This window comes from Nematostella vectensis, chromosome 2 (assembly GCF_932526225.1).
Source record: "Nematostella vectensis chromosome 2, jaNemVect1.1, whole genome shotgun sequence".
Classification (NCBI taxonomy): Eukaryota; Metazoa; Cnidaria; class Anthozoa; order Actiniaria; family Edwardsiidae; genus Nematostella; species Nematostella vectensis.
The window spans coordinates 9,729,256-9,754,366 of NC_064035.1; the positions used below are offsets into that span (position 1 = coordinate 9,729,256).

The 25,111-nt window shown below is 37.2% G+C and overlaps 2 protein-coding genes across 3 annotated transcripts; both read right to left on the reverse strand.

Annotated features, from left to right (window-relative positions):
- Window positions 1–503: 503 nt before the first annotated feature.
- Window positions 504–9,740, reverse strand: LOC116604285 (schlafen-like protein 1). Its single transcript, XM_032366450.2, has 8 exons — window positions 9,582–9,740; window positions 7,748–7,947; window positions 6,777–6,876; window positions 6,542–6,614; window positions 4,612–4,720; window positions 3,908–4,052; window positions 3,650–3,733; window positions 504–1,363 (listed from the first exon to the last, which is right to left on the reverse strand). The coding sequence occupies exons 1-8, from the start codon at window positions 9,663–9,665 to the stop codon at window positions 1,280–1,282; spliced, it is 879 nt and encodes a 292-aa protein (XP_032222341.1). The 5' UTR covers window positions 9,666–9,740; the 3' UTR covers window positions 504–1,279.
- An 812-nt stretch (window positions 9,741–10,552) lies between these two features.
- Window positions 10,553–24,773, reverse strand: LOC5521214 (receptor-type tyrosine-protein phosphatase N2). Of its 2 annotated transcripts, XM_032366449.2 has the most exons (23): window positions 24,570–24,773; window positions 24,423–24,464; window positions 22,419–22,445; window positions 20,877–21,584; window positions 20,572–20,620; window positions 20,157–20,246; window positions 19,350–19,438; window positions 18,786–18,856; window positions 17,186–17,322; window positions 17,007–17,073; window positions 16,073–16,194; window positions 15,727–15,781; window positions 15,401–15,454; window positions 14,548–14,641; window positions 14,380–14,453; window positions 13,999–14,076; window positions 13,470–13,532; window positions 13,308–13,364; window positions 13,029–13,100; window positions 12,769–12,863; window positions 12,428–12,546; window positions 12,000–12,073; window positions 10,553–11,823 (listed from the first exon to the last, which is right to left on the reverse strand). In XM_032366449.2, exons 1-23 carry the CDS (start codon window positions 24,652–24,654, stop codon window positions 11,752–11,754), a joined length of 2,394 nt encoding a protein of 797 aa, XP_032222340.1. In that variant the 5' UTR covers window positions 24,655–24,773; the 3' UTR covers window positions 10,553–11,751. The 2 variants fall into 2 exon arrangements, with proteins under 2 accessions (XP_032222340.1, XP_001641012.2); XM_001640962.3 differs by lacking the exon at window positions 20,157–20,246 and having other exon boundaries at window positions 24,570–24,772.
- Between the last annotated feature and the right edge of the window lie 338 nt (window positions 24,774–25,111).

Genomic DNA, 25,111 nt, shown 5'->3' on the forward strand with positions numbered 1-25,111 from the left:
GGATGTAATATTAACTTCCAGTATAGGGATGCCAAACTGTCCTATTTTCCTCCTCTGCCGACAAAGTTTGGAGTCCAAAATCATATTACTTGAGGCGAACAACCCATTGCATTGTGAGCACGGACAAGTTGACCGAAAGCCGGTAGTAACCAACTGTGTTTGTTTTTGTTTTGAACAGCCTTAGTAACAGTTACTAAGTGACAGAAATCACAGATCTGGTGGATCGCATAATACAAGACCCCTCATTGTTTTAAATTCAAGATTTTATAGGCAAATTCGTTATTGCGCGACCTGCCAGAATCCATAATTCCTTTCTCCGTTTGGGAATAGCGCGTATTCAATCAAACCAAACAATCTGACTACGCGCTATTTCGAAAGGAGACATGGATTTTGGATTCACCGAGGTGGCGTAACAACGAATTTGGCTGTAAAAGGAAAATTGGACAAAATGCACTAAATTCTACAACTGCACTTAATATGCTCAGAGCAAGATCACACACGAGTGCAAAATATCTCTTTATCAATATAAAATTTTTATCAACATCCTGTGGACTGTTGTTATCATATATCCTCTATATACTGTTTAAATATACTCTTTTTCTTCGATCTATCATTTGATTCATTCTAAACTTTTTGGACACTCGAAAGGGTGACATTTTGATTACTACATACCATAACAATAACATGTTTTTATGCTTTACCGGATTTTCTATAAATTTGTGCAATACGGATAGGTTATTCCAGAATATAAAACTCCCTCTTTTTTCGACGGGAGATTCGCGTTTCCGTGTATGCACAATGTGCAACCGTCGCATTACAGCGCGAGAACCAGAAGTATGGTCAGTTTAGATGTATTTTTGCATACTTTTAAAGCCCTCCACCAATCAACTACGGGTTTTTTTTTATCAGAACAACGGCGATAAGACGGCAGAAAACAAATGGCGGCGAAGGTTAATACGTTTTGGGTTGCATTCCATCACGAAGTGGTTTTATTCTCTTATCGGCCGCCTAAAAGTTCACGTTTGTAGTCTGGCCTTTTGGCTGTAATCATTTGCACTTTTTATTCCGATTTCAAAAAGTTGTTAAAGCTATTGAAACAATTTCGACGCCAAACTAGCGCAGAACATACCAAGTTATTCCAAGGCGATACTTGGAGGTGATTGTTCAAAGCCTCAAAAGTATGCAAATATATTGAAACTTTATACTTATCCATACTTTGGATTATCGCGCTTTGAAGGCTAGAAACAATGATCATGACCAGATCTCACCGTAGGACGTCCTACGGTGAGTATTCCAGCCGTGCATGTTTTGTGGGCGGGTCGATTTCATCGTCTTCTCTTCTTCTTTTCCGATCTTCCAGAAGCTGCAAAAAGATGAAGTGAATTTAGGAATAAAAACAAACTTCAGGGTGAAAATTTGCCATACGCACACAAAGTTGTCGCTTTTATTTCCATGGTCCAACGGGACAAAACGCCAAATTGAAATGGAAATGTGGGAAAACTGGCATTAGAAATCTTCGTGCCCAGAGGGTACCTCTACGTCATGACCAGGTTACGTATCCTTTATGACCAGGTTACGTATCCTTTATGACAATGTTACTTTTAAATTATGACCAGGGTACCTCTACATCGTGACCAGGTTACGTATCCTTTATGACCAGGTTACGTATCCTTTATGACCAGGTTACGTATCCTTTATGACAATGTTACTTTTAAATTATGACCAGGGTACCTCTACATCGTGACCAGGGTACCTCTACATCATGACCAGGGTACCTCTACATCATGACCAGGGTACCTCTACATCATGACCAGGGTACCTCTACATCATGACCAGGGTACCTCTACATTATGACCAGGTTACGTATCCTTTATGACCAGGTTACGTATCCTTTATGACAATGTTACTTTTAAATTATGACCAGGGTACCTCTACATCGTGACCAGGGTACCTCTACATCATGACCAGGGTACCTCTACATCATGACCAGGGTACCTCTACATCATGACCAGGGTACCTCTACATCGTGACCAGGGTACCCCTACATCATGACCATGGTACCTCTACGTCATGACCAGGGTGCCTCTACGTCATGACCAGGGTACCTCTACATCATGACCAGGGTACCTCTACATCATGACCAGGGTGCATCTACATCATGACCAGGGTGCCTCTACATCGTGACCAGGGTACCTCTACATCATGACCAGGGTTCCTCTACGTCATGACCAGGGTACCTCTACATCATGACCAGGGTGCCTCTACATCGTGACCAGGGTACCTCTACATCATGACCAGGGTACCTCTACATCATGACCAGGGTACCTCTACATCATGACCAGGGTACCTCTACATCATGACCAGGGTACCCCTACATCATGACCAGGGTACCTCTACATCATGACCAGGGTACATCTACATCATGACCAGGGTACCTCTACATCATGACCAGGGTTCCTCTACATCATGACCAGGGAGCCTCTACGTCATGACCAGGGTACCTCTACATCATGACCAGGGTACCTCTACATCGTGACCAGGGTTCCTCTACATCATGACCAGGGTTCCTCTACATCATGACCAGGGTACCTCTACATTATGACCAGGTTACGTATCCTTTATGACCAGGTTACGTATCCTTTATGACAATGTTACTTTTAAATTATGACCAGGGTACCTCTACATCGTGACCAGGGTACCTCTACATCATGACCAGGGTACCTCTACATCATGACCAGGGTACCTCTACATCATGACCAGGGTGCCTCTACGTCATGACCAGGGTACCTCTACATCATGACCAGGGTACCTCTACATCATGACCAGGGTGCATCTACATCATGACCAGGGTGCCTCTACATCGTGACCAGGGTACCTCTACATCATGACCAGGGTTCCTCTACGTCATGACCAGGGTACCTCTACATCATGACCAGGGTGCCTCTACATCGTGACCAGGGTACCTCTACATCATGACCAGGGTACCTCTACATCATGACCAGGGTACCTCTACATCATGACCAGGGTACCTCTACATCATGACCAGGGTACCCCTACATCATGACCAGGGTACCTCTACATCATGACCAGGGTACATCTACATCATGACCAGGGTACCTCTACATCATGACCAGGGTTCCTCTACATCATGACCAGGGAGCCTCTACGTCATGACCAGGGTACCTCTACATCATGACCAGGGTACCTCTACATCGTGACCAGGGTTCCTCTACATCATGACCAGGGTTCCTCTACATCATGACCAGGGTACCTTTACATCATGACCAGGGTACCTCTACATCATGACCAGGGTACCTCTACATCGTGACCAGGGTTCCTCTACATCATGACCAGGGTTCCTCTACATCATGACCAGGGTACCTCTACATCATGACCAGGGTACCCCTACATCATGACCAGGGTACCTCTACATCATGACCAGGGTACATCTACATCATGACCAGGGTACCTCTACATCATGACCAGGGTTCCTCTACATCATGACCAGGGTACCTCTACATCATGACCAGGGTACCTCTACATCATGACCAGGGTACCTCTAAATCATGACCAGGGTACCTCTACATCATGACCAGGGTGCCCCAACATCATGACTAGGGTGCCTGAACATTTTAATGACTGCACCTACTTTTCTATATTTGGAAAGGACTAGGTCCTTTATTTGGAGAGGATTTAATGGCCCTTCCACTGAGCCCTCCCTACGAATAAACACCTGCAAAAAAAAAAGTTTTGATCAAAACATCAATTTCGGTAATCTGGTTAATATGTGTTGGAATTGCAATTGCTAAGGTAAAAACTACACCAGACCACATCATAAATTGCCTAATTAATGTAATAACTGTGCAATAACATATAAGAAATAATTTAATGGCTAAAATCAGGCTACCTGGTGGAGAGAGTCTTCATATATCTCCCCTGGTTGGCCTGCCTGTATGGATATTTCCAATACATAACATTCTGGTATGAAGTCTCTGTATCCTCTTGCTTGTTCCCAGCTAGTTTGCCTCCGCGTCACCCCAAAAAAATTGATCCTACAACATAGAATTTACATCTAGTTAGAACAGAAACGGCTACAATCTGAGTATTTATGTTTGAAATAATTTACATGTTGCCCTTCTGTGTTGCAATGAAAATTTTGCATCATGTCAATTTTTTTTATATTTGCAAAACCAATGACAAAAAATTGGTTAATTTGTTTTGCTCTTTCATATTTTTTTTCTATTCTTAGTTTTTCTACAGTGCAGATTCAGGTGTTCCAATAAGAAGAGGTCAAAGTTTTTTTAGAAGAGGGGAAGGGGGGCTGGATTCTTTGTTTATTCATTTTCAAGCAAAATGGAAAATTATAGGTATCAAATCTGGTGACCTCAAACAGGAAACATATAGTTATCATCTGTCACCCCAGAAAAAAGAAATAAAACATAAAATTTGAGAAGTGCTTATCTTAAAGTCTGAACTTATGCCTGTTTCCCCTTAAAAAAAATTTTTTTTTAACTTTGACATTTATTTTATGCATAGTTGCCTTCGGTAGATTGGTAGATCTAAAAAAAAGGGTATAATATACCTCTATATATAAGAAACTAGCCAACTCACCCAAACATTGAAGAAGTGACAGCAGGCTGGAACTTTTTAAACTCATTTGTAACTAATTTTACTATGTCACTCTTTTCATAGGGGCGACAATATATTCCTTGGACTCTACCTACAGTATTAATAAACTGTATATTAGGAGCTACAATTCTAAATCAATCAATCAATAAATATTTTAATAAACTGCCAACATTTTCATTTGAAGGCTCATGAATAAAATCAAACAAGATGTCCACAAGAAAAATGCACCTACTTAGGATGAGAATGTTCTAGAGGTTCCCAATCAATCAATTAATCAATCAAAAAATAGCTACTGTACATGCAAATGAACCAAGACCATTGTTTCATCTTCGTTTGAAATGAATACAGATGGTTAATATGACATTTGAACTAAGCCTAATAATAAAAACACTTTTAGTCCTTGCGCACAGTGTTGCACAAGCCTGGCTCGACAAGGAATTTCTCGACATTTCGTTTTAGATTTACTGCTATTTCTTAAGTATTGCGTTATACGTATCCGGAATTTGGGATATAAAAGTTTGATTATCGTAGTTTTTAAAAATAGTCATACTATTTTTCTAACCTAAGAGAAAACCTCGATATTTTGTTGTCAAGTATGGAGTTATGTAGTTATCAACAACTGCTGCGTAACATTTGAACGCTGCAAATGTGTTTTGCCTAGTGTTGCCCTATTGCACAATTTTTTTGCCCTATCGCGCACTTTTTCCCCTTTTTCGCCCTATCGCACACTTTTTTGCCTTCTTTTGCCCTATCGCGCATGTTTTTGCCCTATCGTGCACTTTTTTCCCTTTTTCGCCCTATCGCACACTTTTTTGCCTTCTTTTGCCCTATCGCGCATGTTTTTGCCCTATCGCGCACTTTTTCGCCTTTTCCGCCCTATCGCACACCTACGCGCGCCTCTCTAGAATCCTGCAATAAAAAATAAAAATTTAATCCAGCTTCGGAAAATTCAGATTATGGGAGCTCTATCATTGAACAATTTAGGCTTCTAAAATTATTTTCGTTATAGAATGTATATTTCTCCATGCTTTTAAGTTTGCAATATTCAAACTCGAACGGGGCGGATTCTTGTCTTGCATAAGAAGATGAGAAGCAAGAACTGAAAGTAGACAAATACCCGAGGAGTTTAATTATATCAACAGGCTGCCAGCAGCCATTCCTTTCTTCTGAAATTACGTCTAGAAAAGTATATATATTATTCGCACTTGTTTTAGATTTCGCTAATATTCAGGATAAAAAGCACAATGAAAATGCAGGAAGAGCGCGATGGCAAAATAAGGCAAAAAGGGCAAAAAAAGGCAAAAAAGGCGCGATGGGCAAAAAGGGCGCAATGGGCAAAAAGCAAAAGGGCAAAAAAAGGCGCGATGAAGGCAAAAAGGGCAAAAAAGGCAAAATAAGGCAAAAAAAGGCACAAGGTAATTCGACGTTTTGTGTTTTCTATTGTCGAAAAAATCTCACCCGTCTGTTCACATTTCTTTTCCTCTTTCTATAAAAAGGACAGCATCTTAAAGAGAATTTTAAGTGCATTCCATTTATGACATTGATCAAATTACAATAGAAAATGTTTCTTTTTAATTAGCAAAAAGATGGAGCAATGTTCATAAAAAATGGGCTTTAAAACGGCCCGTTTTTATGGCACTGTTCTTATTTTGATATATTTTTTTAATGTTTTTGAAATTTTTACTATCTCAAACTTTGGATTCGAGATGCACATTAGACAAATGTTATCCAAATAAAATAAAAAGTGTGTAGCTTTCTTGAGATCAAAGTTATAATCATAAACCTAGCGTTAGAATTTTTGTTACGCTCTGATGCGCAACACCGTGCGCAAGGCCTTTATCTTTAAGAGAATATACCGTTTTCAATACAATAAAGAACACAACAGAATGTTGTTGAGTAGGCAGAAACTTACCATCATCACATATACCAACAAGAAGAACTCCACCACAGCTGTTAAGAAAGCCGCATCCATACTTTCTTATGTGCTTAGAAAATAAATATGTATAATTCTAAATTACAAAGGTGCACATAAATATGCTGTTGCGAAATCATTGTGTGATCATTCTCAACAGCATGTATGTTATTTTGATCTTGAGTTTTCTCAAACTGAGTTAAAGTTAAGTTTAAGAATAAGGTCACATACTCACCTTGGGCAGGATATCCTTGGGATATCTCCCACTTCCAGCTTTAAATTCTGTTGTTTTGTTCTCAGTTAAGGGTATGTAAGAATCTAATTCATACCATGATCTAGAAAACAAAGGAAAACAAGAAAAAGTAATATACATATCATTCCACAGATCATTCAAGCCTCAGGTAAACATTGTATTGTAATATAAAACAGTTTTATATTTATTCATAGCTATTTGCATTTAAAGTCATTTTAACCTACTGTAACATTAATAGCAATCTAGCAAACAAACAAAAAACAAACTGTAGATTAAACTTTCAAATTCTGAAGGAAAAGATAATCTAATTTGATTGAAATTTGAATGCTAGCTTTAAAAATAACGCTCATTTTTTTAGTCGTGCACAAAGGGATAGAATCAAGGGTATCTTCCTGGTTTTGGCGGGGAAATCTTAAACAATGCACATTTGTTAAAATTCCAAGATGGCGATACCAAAAAAAAAGGAAGAATGGTTTTGTATTGCAATACTAAAAAAAAAAAAAGAAAACCACATAATTACATACACAGTATGAAAATAAAATAAACATTGTTAATTGTAGGTTTCAAAAACTTGATTGCTCATGCAGCATGGTGTTTGTTAAATGTCTCTTTAATTTTCGGGTTTGTTTCATGAGGTTGAATAACCAGTTGACTACCAGGTTAAGAAATAAAGATGAAGGTAAACCTTGTAACCACACAACCATCTTCAGCAATAACTAAGAATACAGAAATTAGATCATTTGGTAAAAGAAAATAGAAGGCAAATTCCAATGGAATGAGGAATTCTTTTGGACAGTGAATTTTCTTGCCTTTTTTTACTCATCTCCTTTCCATGAAATACGAATTCAGTATTTAAAAAAAACATAAATTAAAATCTACTGTTTGCAGCAATTATTTTAATTTTTTTTGTGGTGCAACTATGAAATTCAAAATATTCTAATTAACACACATACCTTCTCTCTATGCCACTAGGGCTTGTGAGGTTGTGGGGGGTCATAGAGTACCGTACCCTTTTCTCATTTTCCGGTGTGTTGAATAATGTACAAGTTTCCGTAATGCTAGGGCCTGAAGTAGTGACAAAGGTTTTTTTGATTTTATCAACAACATTCTCCTTGAGCCATGTGATGACCCGCCTTCTTTGGGCTGGAGGTTCCTGTGAGATTCAGAAATAATTTAGATTCCAAGATTAAAATCATTAAGATTCTAACATAATATCAAGCACTTTTTATCCTTGAACATCAAAAATCTTGTATTGTGGGCATTTTTAATAATGTCAGTAATCATTTGTGGTATTTCCATTGAAAGACCTTTGGAAGCTGCTAAAATTGATACTGAATTCTCCAAAAGACAATGTTTTCTGAATCACTTTCCATGTCAAACTGAATGAGAGTCTGGAGGCTCTGCTAACCATCCCCTTAAAACTATGTAAAATCTTGCATGTCTCTGCTTGAACTTCCAAGACAGGAAGAATTTATACAATATGTACGCTACCACAAAAATATGGCTATTATCTGTAAGTTCTGTGCCAAAATGAAAAGAACAATTGGATTGAATGACAGTGTAGAGGTACAGATAACAAATCGAAAAATTGATAACCCATTAAAATTGATATTTGTCTATATTACTGCAATTGCGGATCAATAACAATCAGCTGCTAATTCTCTGTATGTCTGTGATTTTTCCTTATTATATTGATTCCTCCCAAATCTCTGATATACAGTAGCTCAATAATAACCCCTTTTTTATTTTCCTGGATGTTGTTCTAATTTTTTTCCTTTTTCCCCTGACAATACTACGAATAGATATCGATTGAAATAACGAATGAACCGTTTTACATGGCATGCAAGTGTTTTTCTACTGCACTGTCTATCTAACTGAACAATATCATAATAACAATATTGATTGATTTGATTATTTTTTCTGTTGTTCCTGCTTTTCTTTGAAAAGATTGTTTATCCTGTTTTTATCTATCCTCTCATTTTTAACTTTAACTAGAGTACTAACTTGAGTAACTAATATACTTACAATAATTGCCCAAGTAAATGTTAACATTGCTTTAATAATTAAATGTTTTATTAATGGTAGAAAAAAAACATTTTTTGGTCATACAGTACATGTCACAACACAGTGACTCAAACAAATTGCAGTCCCTCATACATGCATATGAAATCCCTCAGGTATCCCAGTCAACTCTGCACACAGGGTTGAAAAAACCTTGTGTTGCAATAAGTCTGATCTTAAACTGTAGATTGATTGGACTATAAGGCCAGAGTTGACAATCAATATTTTTTTACGATACAGGCAGAAACATATTTTAATACTAAGTTTCTAATAGAAAGTGAATGCTCGGAGGACAGGACGAACATGTTTCAGTAGAGGGGTTCTCGAAAAAGACCGCTGATCAGCATGAAATCAAAATACAAATTAGCCAACTGGGAAGCCTGTGGTGAGATTTTGTTTGTTTTCGCCAGAACACGCGCATGCGCATACGTTATTCAGCACTGCCCATCCACTATATTAAAAACGCGCATGCGCTAAAAAGACCGCTGATCAGAATGAAATAAAAATACAAATCAACCGACTGGGAAGCCTGTGGTGTGGACACGAAAAACCATATGCGATACCCATTTGGATTGATCGAGATGGATTTCCTTTGGTCATTTCATGGTATGAGAATCGATGCCTACGGTAGTAAGATGTTTTGCGATAAGATTCGATGTCAAGTCCGTAAGCTCGCTCCCTACATAGATCTAGTGTTAGAACTCGCAAACAATACTTCATACTTACAACTACCCTGACGATCTTTATTTCATCCTCTTCGTCGGCTTCTGCTGTCCTTTTCCGCTTCTTGTTGATGAAGGTTCTCAGCATTCTGGCATGGAGAAACGAACCCGAAATACAAACCTCCCGCCCGCCTCGATCGCCAAACAAACCTTGAGCCTTCTGACAGTGAAGCAGCGGTTATTGTGCGGGCACCCTGTGCTATAGGTAGCCCATATCTCCTTTAAGAGCTTTTCCCCCCTTATTAACAGCCGTTCGTCCGCGTTTTTCAGTCGCGAAATTATTCAGTTTTGCTTTAAAAAAAGTTCATGGAGTAGATATCCAAACTGGGCTTCGCAAATGTTGTGAACAAACGATCGACAGGGGTCTTTCCAACTCTACCCAAACGACGCCAAAATAAGTACCAAGAGAGGTAATCCATAAAACATTTCAACTTATTATTTTTAAACCTTTTTTCATAGCGGAAACCAAAAGTTTAGAGAAAGTGGTAAGCATATTATGTGACTGCAAACACACCATTTTTTGCTTTTTTCACAAGTCTTAAATAATGCAAATAATAGGGTGGGTTGTGTTGGGCACATTTTCCATAATTATTCCTCCAAGAAGTCTGACAGTGAACGAAGGGCATCACAATGCGACCCACACTATCGTGGCCACCTTGACAGTTTTGCGGAGCAGGCCAATGGTGATGCGAGAAACGTTATTAATATCAACGACACAAGCCAACCAAAATGGCAAAGAAATGCTTCAGTGGACTTCAGAACACGATAGAATCTTATTAGTCACAAAGTTCGTGCCAATCCAAACAATGCGCGAAGGAGTGGCCACGGTAGCGCGCGTCGCAATATAAACTACGTCACGTTGGTTCTAAGTATAGTCTAGAAGTTGACCCCGGGCCTTTGTTTTGCGACCACTGTCACGTATTGTACTTGATCTCAGTAACAGTAACAGCGATTGCTTGCCACAATATAACACACTTTACACCACCACCTTTTGATTTATTTACCTCGATTTATCCATGTGATAACTACATTATTTTTTGTGATTGATACATGTAGATTTATGCTCTGGGTATGGGCGGATTTTCCCTTCACGCAGAAACGATAAGATCAATAGCCTCGATTTGAAGCCTCTCAAAAGTTGCTGGGAAAACCTGCTAGTACCCAAAAAAACCTTATAATACCCATGAGTGAAGGAATTGTTCTAGTAAGGCCTCTATTGAAAACTATGTAGCATGCCACCGGAGACCGTGTCATTGCTAACAAAGCAACCAAAGCTACGGTCAATGGAGTGGGTCACATCCGAGCCCCCTGTTTTTAATGGAAGTTCTTGGGCTAGTTGAACACAACATCAGTAGAGGTGATTTACCGTACTCCATCATCAAATCCTTAGTACATACCTCAAGTAGAAAAATAAAATACGGTGGACCATGAAAATAACGTAATTTAAATTCTTGATTTACAACTATTTGCCTATTTGTCTTCCCTGTTCGATATATGTGTGTCAAATATACAGTAATTCTTTAATTCTCGCCCTTACATGCTTTGCGCTAGAGTATGATTCTAGCCTTTCCCGAAATTAAAATTTGTCTGCATTCTGAATGCGAAGAGTTTTTTTCGATATTTACAAGTCGTACTTAAAGTGGCAAACATGCAGAAGGTTTTAAAAGGTGTTCTACTGAACTGCTAGCCAGGGAAACTAGATAGGTTAACATCGAGTCTTAAAACGACAACAGTGTAGTTTGCTGCGCGCATGCACAAAGAACGACTTGTAAACGATAATACAAAGAAATAAATATCTACACCTTTCTGTTGCTAACTGGACACAAGCACTTGGAACTACTCCCAAGCACTAGTGCTAACAGTGAATTTCCTAAGCAGATAATCTGCGAAATTAACTATTAATACATTAAAAATAAAATCCTCCCCACGATCATGAACGTTCGAGCGTAGCACAACGATCCAACAAGTGCTTTTATATCCATTTGTTCCTTGTAACAGATATAACTTTTGCCTGTTAAGATGATAAAAAAGTGATAAAGAAGTTCGCTTGTCTTTGCATTCGGACGCGTTTTGGAGATTTCTGGATGGTCTGTGCTATACTCCATAAAGTTAAATAAATTGATTTGCTCTGAACTATTTCAATATTACTATAGCTGTTGTTGTCGTTGTTTATTTTACTTGGCCAAGGCTTGAAGAATGGCGTTAACCTCCTCTGCAACTGCCGTCAACGCAAACTCGAACTGTGCCTGAAAAACAGAGGTAAAAAAAAATCATTAAGAATTCTAAACCTCGACCACAGTTCCATTTGCGCATCTTATTACTTGTCCAAGGTGTGTGAAAGAGCAGGAGTGCTCTATCAAAGGAGAGTCAATCGAACGTGATAGAGAATAGCAGGGAGAAATAGGAGAGGAAAGAAACATACCTTTGTCTTGACCATATGTGGTCTCTGGTCTCGTAAGTGTTCCACGGTGGCCGCTATGTCAATCTCCTTTGCTCCTGGAAATTTATTAACACTCTTGAGTCACTCAACAACTTTATTAACTTAATCATATCTCCAAATCACGACTTATTGCTTGCCAGAAGCCTCACATGGCAGACTTTTCATACATTATAATTCAGCCCTTCCCCCTCCCTTCATCGTGATACATTTTTTTAAAGCCCACTCTACAAAAATACTCAACGAAAAACTTTTCCGAGCATATTGTATCATAAAGTATAAGTTAGTTTAGTGGGTGAGAAATAAAGCTGTGATTTTGACGGATTGTTGTTGGTATGGGGGTGGGTGGAAGAGGGTGGGGTAGTAATTTGGGCTGTAGGTGGAATAGGGTGCTGCTAGTTATAGGGTGTTACCTCTCATCATCTTGTTGAGGACCAGGTCAATAAGAATGTAGCAGCCCGTCCGGCCAACACCCCCACTGCAGTGGACAACAATCGGGCATGAACGGCCACGGAAGCACTTGTTAACCTTCCTGGAAATGAAAGGCAGGCTCACTCCATTATAACCTGCTCTTGTATTATTCGGTAGAAAGTGGCTTCACAATCTGTTAAACTTTAATTTAGTGGGTATTTAATTGCTGCTTACTACATCTACTGTGATATCACATCCTCTACTTCAGTAGAAGCTTACTATAATTGTGCCTACTTGTCGCACATTCACATAGGGTTTATTTTCCACGAGATGTTGTGCTTACCGCCTGAACTCCAGTAAGGGCTTGGGTGTGGTTGGTACGTTGAGATCGGGCCAAGAGAGGAAGTGGAATTGTGTCACTGTACGAGTCTCGCTTGTCTGCAAACAAGAGATCAACCAATAGAAGAGAAATAAGAACAATGAGCAAATGAAATTAAGGCTGAACGCAGATAGCTCCCGTCAACAAACAGCGAAATGACTGGCCCATTTGAATGTTGATTATTCGTTAATAACAAAATTAGCTCAATAGCTCGTTCTGTGTACCTGAAGATTTTTGAGGTAGAAACTTCGCACAAGGTAATCATCGCACCAGATATGCTCAGACACCAGGTGAACCTGTAGGCAAAACAGTTACCATCAGTAGCTACCCCATTAAAATAATTAAACCATACAACCACTACTCTATTGTAAGCTTTCTTTCATTAGAAAAAAAATTCACTTTCGGTTTTAAACTCAAAGACCGCTTTTTTCCCATGGGTTTGAAATGACCAAAAATGACAACTTGGTTAAGTGAGAAATACGACTGAATTCAACTTTACACACCTCATAAATGTGGTAGGTCTCATGACCGTCTTCTGGCCAGTATCGGTGACACTGAGGCTGCAATAATGTCAAATGAGTAAGTTACAAAGGCCGGGCCACTGGGAAATAATACAATCTTGATGTCAAAGTAATGATCAAGTGTAATGATCAAGTAGGTCTTACCAGTCCAAGGTCGGAGAGTCGAGTCAGATTGACAATAACAACCACACCCTGCTCCCACACCATCTGACAAGAAAATGTAAACAAAAGTGAGCAATTGCATGAACGAGCAAACGTCAAGGCTGACACAATAAAACATATCAAAGTTATGGCAGACACAACGATATTTCATCATAATTACTGTGAACGTGTAAACCTTTGCTGTGTTTTATTTTAATGCTATTTATGGTGAATTTGAAAAAAAAATAGAAGATAAATTCAAGTTCCAAAATGAAAGGGCAAAAAGAGACGGAAAAGTAGCTGTACTCCAAAGTAAATGGAAAAATCCAATCTGCGTTTTTTGTCTATTTTAACTAGAAAGCCAACTTTACAGTGGATCGCTACAATACTTATTTACTAATAAGCAGATGAGAGGAGTTGCTCCAATGCTAAAACTTTACTTGTAACTTTAATTTGAATCGCTCTTTTTGTTTCTACTCACAACTAGATTTGTACTGTACAGTACTGTAAGGCAATATTACAAGACACCAACCTGCCAGAAGTCAGATACTGTGTGCGCTAGTGGGCCTTGGGTGGCGATGTAGGCGGGGTTACGAGGGTCATGGTCAGTCTACAAAGCAAAGAGAAGCATTTTAATCTTGTAGTATTCGCTCCTCGAAAGACAGTATTCTACTAAGCTACATGAATCCCCCTTATTGCAAAAGAGCCCACCTAATTGGGGCTCACTCAAAAAAATATACTGCATATACTGTAAAGAGCTTTCCTTTTCCCTATTATAATGATAATTCCTATAAAATTACACCTAAAATTACAAAGAGAGCAGACAAAAATCATGGGCCCAAACTTTTCATGTTTATGTAAGTTTTATTGTACATACTAGACCTTTAACTCTTTAACTTTTTTTTTTACTTACTATGAAACTGGCATTTATGTAATCTGATCCTGTAGCATTTGCTGTTTCCCTGAGTGATACTCTGTTGTGATCATCTATAAACACAAGGGTTGGAATTAGGGGGGAAAACATCAAAAACATCCCTAACCAGACAATTTCAGGTTCAAAAAGAATACTTGGGTTACTTACAAGGCAGCACATCACTGTAGCGGTTCTTCCTGACATTCTTGTCCTGTTTACCAAGGTCTGCGACACTGGGTTCTGCCTCATAGTTACACAGGGCCTTGAAAAAAAGAGATGGCCAAGATCAACACAATGCAAGACTTACAAACTGTAATGAGTATTTCCAAGGGGACAGGAGCAAAAAATGGCAAAGCTCAAATTGTAAGGTCGTGTAAAGCTTATATTTGCTTGTTTTTTTGCATAGATGTTCCTTGTGTAATATAAAGCAAAATAAGCTTTAGTATCTTTTGGTAGATAATCCGTTCTTTAGATATTGCAAATTTCAAGACTCTTGATTTGTCTGAAATTGCCTAATTTGGGCAAAATTGCTACTTTTTTATGATTTATGGCAACTTTCCTCAATCATATTTCAAGAACGGATCATCTACCAAAAAATACTAAAGCTCATTTTCTTTTAAATTATGCAAGGAACCTCTTGGCAAATTATAAACAAAATGTAAGCTAACAAAATCTTACAATTTTAAATTTGCCATATTTTGCTCCTGTCTTCCAAGGGCGGATCCACGGGCATGATTTGGTGGCTATCCACAGCCCCTTGATGAACTTTTGGTTCACTCTTTGCAACACCCACCCCTTTTTATGTTCATTTTATTAACTATTTGCCACTCTTTAAAGAGTCTGGATCTGCCAGTGGTATTGTATCTGCACGTTTTAACTCATTTTTAATCTTCATGTTTTAAATATTAAATTATTTTAAAAAAAATTATCAAAGTACTATGAGTGTAGAGAAAGGGGGTCAGGCAGCATGTTTTGCATATCGTATAGTTAAAAGATCCAATACAGTTAATGTATGCTTTACCTCCCATTCTTTGTTCAGACGATTCTTGTTGCTCAAATGATCCTCCATATAGGACTGAATGGATATCAAACAAAAACAATCAACAGAGAAGCCATAAAAAAATTTGAGCAGCTTACATGTACCAAGATTATTTCTAGGATTTAACTTTTTGGGGGATATAGCTTTGGATTGTGTTGAAATTAAATAGATTTTGTTTGCACAACCATGATTTTGAGAATTTATTCAGTAGAGCTGAAATTGGCATGAAATTTATAGTGCTTTTCAAGAATTCAAACTCAGTTATAACAGCTTCAAGATGTTTTTAATAATAGGAAAATAAATCTTACCAAGACCACATGCCCAGTTGATATGTCCATATTAGGTACTACAGGCTCCTCGCTCCTACAAATAGAGAAATAATTTAAATACAGCTTAAGGTAGATTTCATCTACTGTAGCAATCCTTGACTAATACAAAAAATCTTTTCAATTAAACTGTTAGATTCCTGGGCATTTTTTTTAAGACTCTTAACTCAACTGGAAGCACCCCTTCCAGACTTTCCCCTTTCTAAATTGTTTTCACTCTTCCCCCTTCAAATTTCCCCCTTAATTTTTTTTAACATTGTGACAAACATTTTAGCCTCCATTTTATGCAGCAAATTCTTTTGCTTCTTTGCTTGGAAATGGCCCATACCAGGTGTATTTTGGAGGTTTGGCAGAACCCAGAAGACCTTTCTCTTTTTCCATGTGCCCAGACCCAGACTTCACGGGGGCACTGTCCCAGCCTTGATTTGCTCGCAGCTGTCGACAGAGTTCCTAGGAAATGCAAACATATTATAAATACACCACTCAATAATTACTGCATAACACACAATCACAACAAACACCTCACCACATGACAAGCACCTTGTCATGACTACACCTTGAAACAAACACCTCACCACAACCACACCATGGGACAAACACCTTACTCACATGGCAAGCACCTTACACAACTACACCATGGAACAAACACCTTACTCACATGGCAAGCACCTTACACAACTACACCATGGGACAAACACCTTACTCACATGGCAAGCACCTTACACAACTACACCATGGAACAAACACCTGACCACAACTACACCATGGGACAAACACCTTAATCACATGGCAAGCACCTTACACAACCACACCATGGGACAAACACCTCACCACAACCACCATGGAAAAAACACCTTAATCACATGGCAAGCACCTTATACAACCACACCATGGAATAAACACCTAACCACAACTACACCACGGAACAAACACCTTACCACAACCACACTATGGGACAAAAAACCTAACCACAACTACCCCACACAACATAACCCAACTACAACTACACCACACAACAAACGCTTCACCACAACTACATCTCAAGACAAAATAACTCACCACAACCACACCACACAACGAACACCTCACATGAAACCAACAACTCACCAAACCACACCACACAACATACACCTCACATGAAACCAACAACTCACCAAACCACACCACATGACACAGGCACCTCACCACAACTACCAATACAACAAACACCTCACCACAACCAGGCCATGTCACAAGCACTTCACCATAACCACATCACACACCTGGTAGTCTGCAGCTGCCTCTTGTCCAGGAAGAGTCACAGGTTTGAACTTCTTTGTTTCATTATACCTGAAAATTCAAAAATAAAATAAGTATTGATTTGGAATCAATAGTACAACTAAAGAACTAAGAGCCACCTTCTACAGAATTTAGATTACAAGCATTTATATATGAACTCTACCTTTTCATGATCAAGTAAATAGCCACAGCAGCAAGGATGACACCAGTTACACAACCAACAACAGTCACAGTGACTAGGAAGTACTTTGGCTGGACATTGGTCACTTTCTTGGGCTCGGCCTGGGAGTCATGTTTTTCCTGGATAAACAATGATGTGATATCCATTTAAAATGTTTAAATAAGGGACCAGTATCTTTTGTGATAAACAACAAATTTAAAATCCAAACCTACAAATGCTATTAATATGGAATCAAGTCACATGTTTTTTTTCTGTTCATTTTTCTCAAGACTTAAAGATACAATCTACCTTGTCATAAAACAGAAAAAAGAAACAAAAGCCTATTACTTAAGCCTTTATTCCCATTATCAAAAATAATGGGCATCACACTTGATTGCTATCATAAAAGCCTTTTTCATTAAAAGATCAAGGACACATTTCTCAACTATTGCACTTCAAAAGCCAACAGAGGAAACATGAAAAACATAAAAACACCATTTAAAAAAACACACACGACCAAGTATAAGACTCAAACATATGGCTTTTAAAATCCTTTGAACAAAATGTATCAAATATCTGTTGTGTTCTTTAGATTCTGAATATATTGTGTATAATTGGGAAGAAGTGACATTTTGTCTTAAGCCAATAGAGAGAAAGCCAAGGATAAATAGTAGAACAAGCCTGAATAAAATAATACTGTTTGAAGCAAACTTCCTTGTCTGGATCAGCCACTCACACCAATATGTTAAAGAAAAAATAATAGGAGATAAAAAATAAACAGCAGAAAATAAATTTTAACAGCTTACCTAGAGATTGTTCCTAAATTTATAACAAAGGTTTACTGATAAACACAACCAACAAGCAAAGAACTATACATAAGGTGAATGAAATCAAATATTCATTTCTTTGAAGAGAGAATGGCTATGGGAGACATTATCACTGTTTGAAAGGCGCCTGATTGGCATTGCTTTGGTAACCTCATTACCATTTAATGAATAGTGAATGCAAAGCAAGTTTTAATTTGCATACTGAGATCAGCTGTCAGTGGAATTCAATGAAATTTTCATCCAAGTATGCTTGGAATCAAACAGAAACTAGACTATGAAACAAGACTATGAAACAAGACTATGAAACTACACTATGAAACAAGACTATGAAACAAGACTATGAAACAAGACTATTAAACTAGACTATGAAACAAGACTATGAAACTAGACTATGAAACAAGACTATGAGCAAATTTCATAAAGTATGCTTTTAGACATAAATAATTGTTTGAAATGTTGAGAAGCTTATCCAGAATACAAACAACTACAGTATACACATCTGAAGTACAGAAAACCAGTAGTTAATATATTAACATAATGAATGATAACAAAAATGGAAATAGTGAGAACTAAAAACATGACATATTAAATCAAACAGAATTTTCAAACACTAAAATTATCAGTAGACCCCAAGACAAAAGTTAATGACACCAAAAATCTCGAGAAAATCTTAGAAAAAAGGACATTGTTTATGCTGTATTGTGACTGGTTGTGCTAAAAATACAACAATAATATTGTTGTATGCAGATCCAGGTCTCCGACTACTACTGACTTACTGGTACTTCACCATCAGCAGAAATGATGCGAACATTCATACGCTTTGAAACCTCATCCTTTACTGAACCATCTAAAAAACAGAACCAAAGGTAGGCTTAGAAGTATTGCATCATTAAAGTATTTAGTAATGCTCTGTGTAAGAACTAGGCAACATAGCAGCAACATTAAGACCTGACTTGCATGAGACCTGTTTTCATTGAGTATTTAATGCAAAGCAAAGATGTCACTCGCTTGAAACAAGATTTTGGAGGTTATGTAATCCTGATACACATTAAGTGCTCATTTCAGACTTTCTCTGACCTTGCAGCTTTGAAATTCAAACAAACCCTAATATTACATATTTTTAAAATACTGAGAGTTGTGAATATCCAAAAAAACAACAATTCAGTTCAATTTAGGGGTATGGGTTAGCTCTTGTCCTGTAAGGTAAGGCATAAGAGAAGCATGAGCTGTTAAATTACATTGGCTTGTGTTGTTGCATCTGCATCAGCTTTCTGCACCAAGAATGGGTAGATCATGAGAAAATCATAGTCACTCGAAACAATATATTTTACAGTATTCACCTTCATTGAGTCTTTTGGCAACTTGTTTGCCACTTTCTTGGGTGTAGCTGTTATCCTTCATCTGAGCACTGATATCTTGACCTGTTACCCTAGGAACAACAAATACCTTGTCTTAACCATCCCTTAAGGTAATAAACTCAATAAAAATAAGCCATATATATTATGGGAGGTTCAACTAAAAGATGTTAAAAGTCAAACCTTTCAAGAGTTGATGGAGATTATTGTTTGCACATTACTTATATAATAGAGCTTTGGTACTCCAAATAGAATATGGAATATCTGAGACTCCATTTAATGTCACTTTTATGGTAACACTACCTATCATAACTACCACCTCAAAATGCCATGCATGTAAAGACTTTATTACCATTGAGATTGTTCAATCCAGATGTTAAAATAGGCTTTCCCTTTCCATACAGTATGTAAGTAGAGATTTTTACAATATTTTGATTAAGTATGCCATCTTATGAGTAGCATGTCTCTTTTACACTTTAGAATTACAGTGCAACCAGTAAAACCATAAACAACTAACACGTGTAGAATTTTTATTGTCTTCTGACAAATTAGATGCAATAATTCAGACACTGAGACTTGTTGAGACAATTTTCTAGTTAACTGTGATTGGAAGTGTTGGAACAAACATTCCATACATATTCCCAATTTTTACAGTTTTACTGGTCACAATGTATAAATTTTATATACTTAAAATATAATTTATACATTTTAATCATTTGGTCGACCATCAAATCATTTGCTATTTAGATTTACCAATCATTATTTATTTGATTTTCATAACAAAATTCTTACTTGAGAAAGGTAAACATGGGTGTTGGGGGTTTAATCCAAAGAGCTTTCTCAAGTATCTGTAGGAGCTCCATGGCTTGCATGCGAGTTAGGCTGTGTTGTGTATAAAAAAGGTTATTTGTATTAAATGTCTATTCATCTTATAGCCTCAAACATTATGCTTTAATTTTAAGCTTAACCAATGTTTAGAATGATATTCATCAGTAAATTGATTGTTAGCCAGATATTTGTCTGATTTCCGCTATTGAAAAAAGTGACATTCTAAAATTAGCTACTATTTTGTTAAGTTTAAGCAAAATCGACAACTTTCAGTTTAGTTTGATTGCAACAATATTAAATGTTTACATGTTTACCAACCTATGCATAATTGCATAGCATTACTGTACAAGATCAAAAGAATACCAGTATTGTGACTTACTTTTTGTCCAAGGAAATTTTCACAGTCCCTCTATCTTTTCCTGAAACATCTAAAAATGAAAAGAAAGTTACACATCACCCTACACTTATGTCAAAGCTGTCAAGTACCATGCATTTATTAGCTCAAATAATATTAGTGAAGTACCATGAAACCCATTATAACACACAGACAAACTTAGAAACACAACAACATACAGTTACATCAAAGCTGTCAAATACCATACATTTATTTAAATAGCCAAAAAATTTGACTTGAAAGGGTCAGTAAATGGCCTTGGAAACCATTATAACCCACAGACATCTTACCTTCCTCCTTGTCAACCTCATCAGTTTTGCCTTGTGTGACAGTTACAAACTTGGTGTTAAAAAGCTTTGCATCCTCCTCCCTTTTCACTGCCTTGGGCACATCAACAATAGAACTGGCTTGCTGAGACTTGAAGAAGTCTTTGACATGTTTGTAGTTGATTTCTGGGTTGGGTCCTTGGTCAATGTTTTTCTCTGTTTTCTTGACAATACCTTTAATCATGACTTTACCATTTGGGTTGTCCATATCCCCATGTTCATCCCCATTCCCCATCAATGTGCTGTCGGGATGCACTTCAGGCATCACATTCTTTCTCAAGCCATCTTCAGATAAGCTAGCTTTAGGGAAGTCGCTCTCTGGAGGTAAAAGAGATGACTCTTTCTCCTCGTGGTCCCCCCCTTCACTAACCTCATCCCGAATACTGTCCCAGTTTTCAGAAGAAAGTGGAGGCAGCTGGGATTTTTCTCTTGTTGATCCCCTTCTAGCTCCTAACTCAGACCGGTAATCATTATAAATATCTTTCAAGGGCAAGGATTTGATTAATGTCCTGTCTTCAAGGGTAGGTTCAGAACTGTCCACATTTGCTTCCCTGTTTTCATATACACGCTTGGGAATGTCATTCCGACGATCCAGGTAGCCTTTGTCATAACCATTCTTTTGATTATATTCTTCATTAGATCTTAATCTATCACCATAATAGTCATAGGTATCTGAAAATAAAAATAATTATAAAAATAAAGTAATTTCATGTTACTTATGAAAAAATAAGTTCTTGCATTGTAAAGTGCCCTTTTGAAATAGGTGTAAATGGGTGGAGAGAATGAGTTTATTTTAGAACCAACTGATTGCATTTGTGGAAATACAGTAGGAGTGTAAAAACTTTGCATCAAGAAATGCATGCCTTGTAATTACTTTTTCATACTTGAACCTTAACTGTAAGTTACTGTAGGTTTTTATAAGTTGTTGCCTGGTAATCACTAGTTAATGGAACTTGACTCACAGGATTGAATAAAAAATAAATAACAGTCAAAACCTTTGGGATAAAAATATTGGGGAAAAGATTTGAAATTTGTAATAACAAGTTTCTAAATAGATAGCCCTACATATACCTTGTGCAGTAATAATTATCATAGTCACAACTGTAAAGCATGAGCAAAACTGGAGCGTTTAAACATAAGTTAAACAACACACAAACTATAACAGAACTAAGAGAGATGATAAAATATAAAAAAAATCCAAAAATCAGAGGAAAAATGGAAAGAGGTGAATTCCCACCCATCCACTTCCTAATTTTTCCATGTATGCTTGTGCCAGGCTCTTTTAGACCATTTAAATAAAGGTATTGATTGATATGGTCTACTTTTGTTATTCTTTCTTGTGTTTTTGAATAACTACTCAGGCATTTCATTGCAATTCGAGGGATGATGCTGCAACCAATGACATGGAAACGTAGACTTTTTTCAATTTTTGAGTTGGCCCTTGAGATTGCTCTCAGATTTTTGGAATTTGTTTAACTTTACAAGATTCCTAAGACTAGACCTTACCTTTTAGATAACCTTTAACACAAACACCTGAAAAAAAAAATGGATTGTGTTATTTTAACAAGAACTATTGAAACAGTAATATCTCTCACGTGCATCTGGTATTAGTACAGTAAAACTTGATAAAGCTAGACTAGTTTGGACCCCTGATTTTATAGAAAATCCTTATCAGCAAAATTCTGTAAGTTTCATAGTAATCATAAATTATAATTATATAATCAGTCCCATATACATTGTTTTTGCATAAGGCTGCACTTGAGAATCCATGTGCCGTAACCCAGGGTAACCCACAGTGGTTCATGGGTGACATGTAAATGGCTAAATCCTGGGCTTGAAAAGCCAGGATAATGTTTGAGTGTATTTATTTGATACTCATAAAGAAAATGGAATAAAACAGGGATTCTCAGAATGCCACCCTATTTGGAATAAGTGTATATATTACGAGAATCTCTTATATTCAAGTCTTATTCGAAGAGTTCTACAATGCATTCATCACTGAGCTTAGAGCAGTCTTGAACGTGATAATCTAAAACTTCATCTTGCAGATGTTTACAAAGTAAAGTAGGGGTGGGGATTACCAGTATGCACTAGATTTGTTAATTCAGTGGCTGTCCAGGGGTAGGATGACCACTTTTTAGTAGGGATTTTAATGAGGTTAGCCCACTCTCCCCCAATAATATAGTAATAAAAACATAAAATGCCCCTTTTTCCCCCTCACCTGACTAAGATTACAGTAATTAAAATTAAAAACAAAACCAAACTGAAGAACATTCTTTGATAAAACAAAAGATTGATAAACTAGGAATCTTTTTTTTTGTTGCAACAATAGTTGGATATGTGGTGTAGTCTAAAGCAAAATGTCCTTACTTGGTCTAAAAGTCAATATTAACCCTAGAAATACAGTTAAAATATGTGTTTTCTCCAGAAAATTTGCATAGATAAAAAACGATTTTCTAAACGCGTCGCTGAACAAATGGCGTCGCGTCCATCCATTGAATAAAATCAGTGTGTGATTTACTCTTACTCCTACACCTTTCACTCCTTCTTAGTAGGACGCCTAGCTCGTTTGTATTTCTTAATTATTTCCCATTCTACCATCAATAACAGACGAAGTATTGTTGATCAGCTATGTTACCATGAATATGAACATACAAAAGATACTATGGAAGCGTATACGAAATAAAAATAGAAATGTCAAACGTTCAATGAATGACAAGAAGGGGAAATCTATTTAAAGTAGAGAATTGTTAAACTTTCATTTTATACGAAGGAATCATATTTTATTTTCAAATTCCAAAAAAAAAGCATATGCCATAATGTTTAGAATTGTTTATTTTACTTATTGATTCGCCGAAAACCATCCGTTTTCTATGAATAGGAGAAACATTGTACAAATATAGAACGCTTTCTATAAATCTAAATAAAAAACTTTTCCTCCTAGAATATATCAAAATTAGGATGAAGTGTTCGATTTGTGGGAATATTCGAATGAAATTTAATAATTAGGTCTAGAAAGACGCTGTCCGTGTGAATGTTTTGGGCGTTTGGGGTCAAGTCGTTAAAGCGTCAGAGAAATTGCAGTCATAATTTGGTAATAATTCCAGCAATACCACTAAATATAATCTATGGTTTCTTTATTTTAATGTAAGCGGTAATCCGCCAAACCAAAAAGTTACAGAATGTTAATTTTTTCGAGACCAACCGGCTGAATTATTGTGGAGATAAGTACAAGCTTAATGTTCCCGCTTTTCATGGCGCGCGCCTCGCATAAACTGTCTTTAACCTTAACAGTTTTTTTTACAGTAAAGAAATCGAAATTCAATTAAAAAGTCAAAGGAATTGAGTCAGAATAATGTATGAAATGTCACAAACGATAGAAAGACCACAAGACCAGATGCTGTACTTTCGAGCGGAAACAGCCAATGGGCACTCAGTTCGTTTGAAATCAAAGAACAAGGATACGCTTGATTTCTTATAAAATACAACGATTTTTAACCATTTTCTCACCTGCATAACATACTTCATCAAAATTACATTCATGGGCGCATTCTGAGAAAGAAATAGAGAATTTCATGTATAAATTTGTTAAATTTCGTAAACCATTTGTCAATGTTTTCGCCCACTCACGAAGTGGCCGAGGAATTGTCGACTTACCTTCGCTTATAGCCTTCGTTAACTGTACATTGTGAAAAATCAGAAAGGCAAATAGGCAGAGGAATCTTAGGGTATTCCTCTCCATAAGGCTGCCATGGGTTTCAGGGGTGAATTGTCGGTAAAAAGTGGTTGGAAGTTCACCCTTTCGATTCAACCTCAAGCGATCGCTCCAACCAAACGGAAGGCCCGGATGCTTGCTTAGAGAGACACGGAGATGTGGCTATGCTATTGTTTTCTCGACCAATCAGACGCCTCGCCTCTCAGCAATAAATTAGATTGCCAAAATAAAAAGAGCCGATTAAAACCGTTTTTTCCTCGACCTCGAATATGTATCTTTTTACAACTATGAATCTTTACGACTAAACATCCTCTAATGTTTTGAATACTTCATACCTAACAACTAGTAAAAATCATCAATACTATTGAACGTCTTATATCAATAGTTTTAATCTCCCTTTTTTATTTTATTGGTCAGAGTAGTTCGGATATTTTCCGCTGAATATTACAGTAATTTCCCTGTTCAATCTCGTTACAGTCTAAAA

Coding starts and splice junctions, on each gene's coding strand:
- LOC5521214 (XM_032366449.2), bottom strand. CDS start 24,654: ATGGAGAGGAATACCCTAAGATTCCTCTGCCTATTTGCCTTTCTGATT. Junction 20,247..20,571: donor AAAATTTCCTTGGACAAAAA/GTAAGTCACAAT, acceptor TACACAACACAG/CCTAACTCGCATGCAAGCCA. Junction 16,195..17,006: donor AGGCAGCTGCAGACTACCAG/GTGTGTGATGTG, acceptor TGCATTTCCTAG/GAACTCTGTCGACAGCTGCG.
- LOC116604285 (XM_032366450.2), bottom strand. CDS start 9,665: ATGCTGAGAACCTTCATCAACAAGAAGCGGAAAAGGACAGCAGAAGCC. Junction 6,877..7,747: donor CCTAGTGGCATAGAGAGAAG/GTATGTGTGTTA, acceptor TTTGTTTTCTAG/ATCATGGTATGAATTAGATT. Junction 4,053..4,611: donor GTCACTTCTTCAATGTTTGG/GTGAGTTGGCTA, acceptor TCTATGTTGTAG/GATCAATTTTTTTGGGGTGA.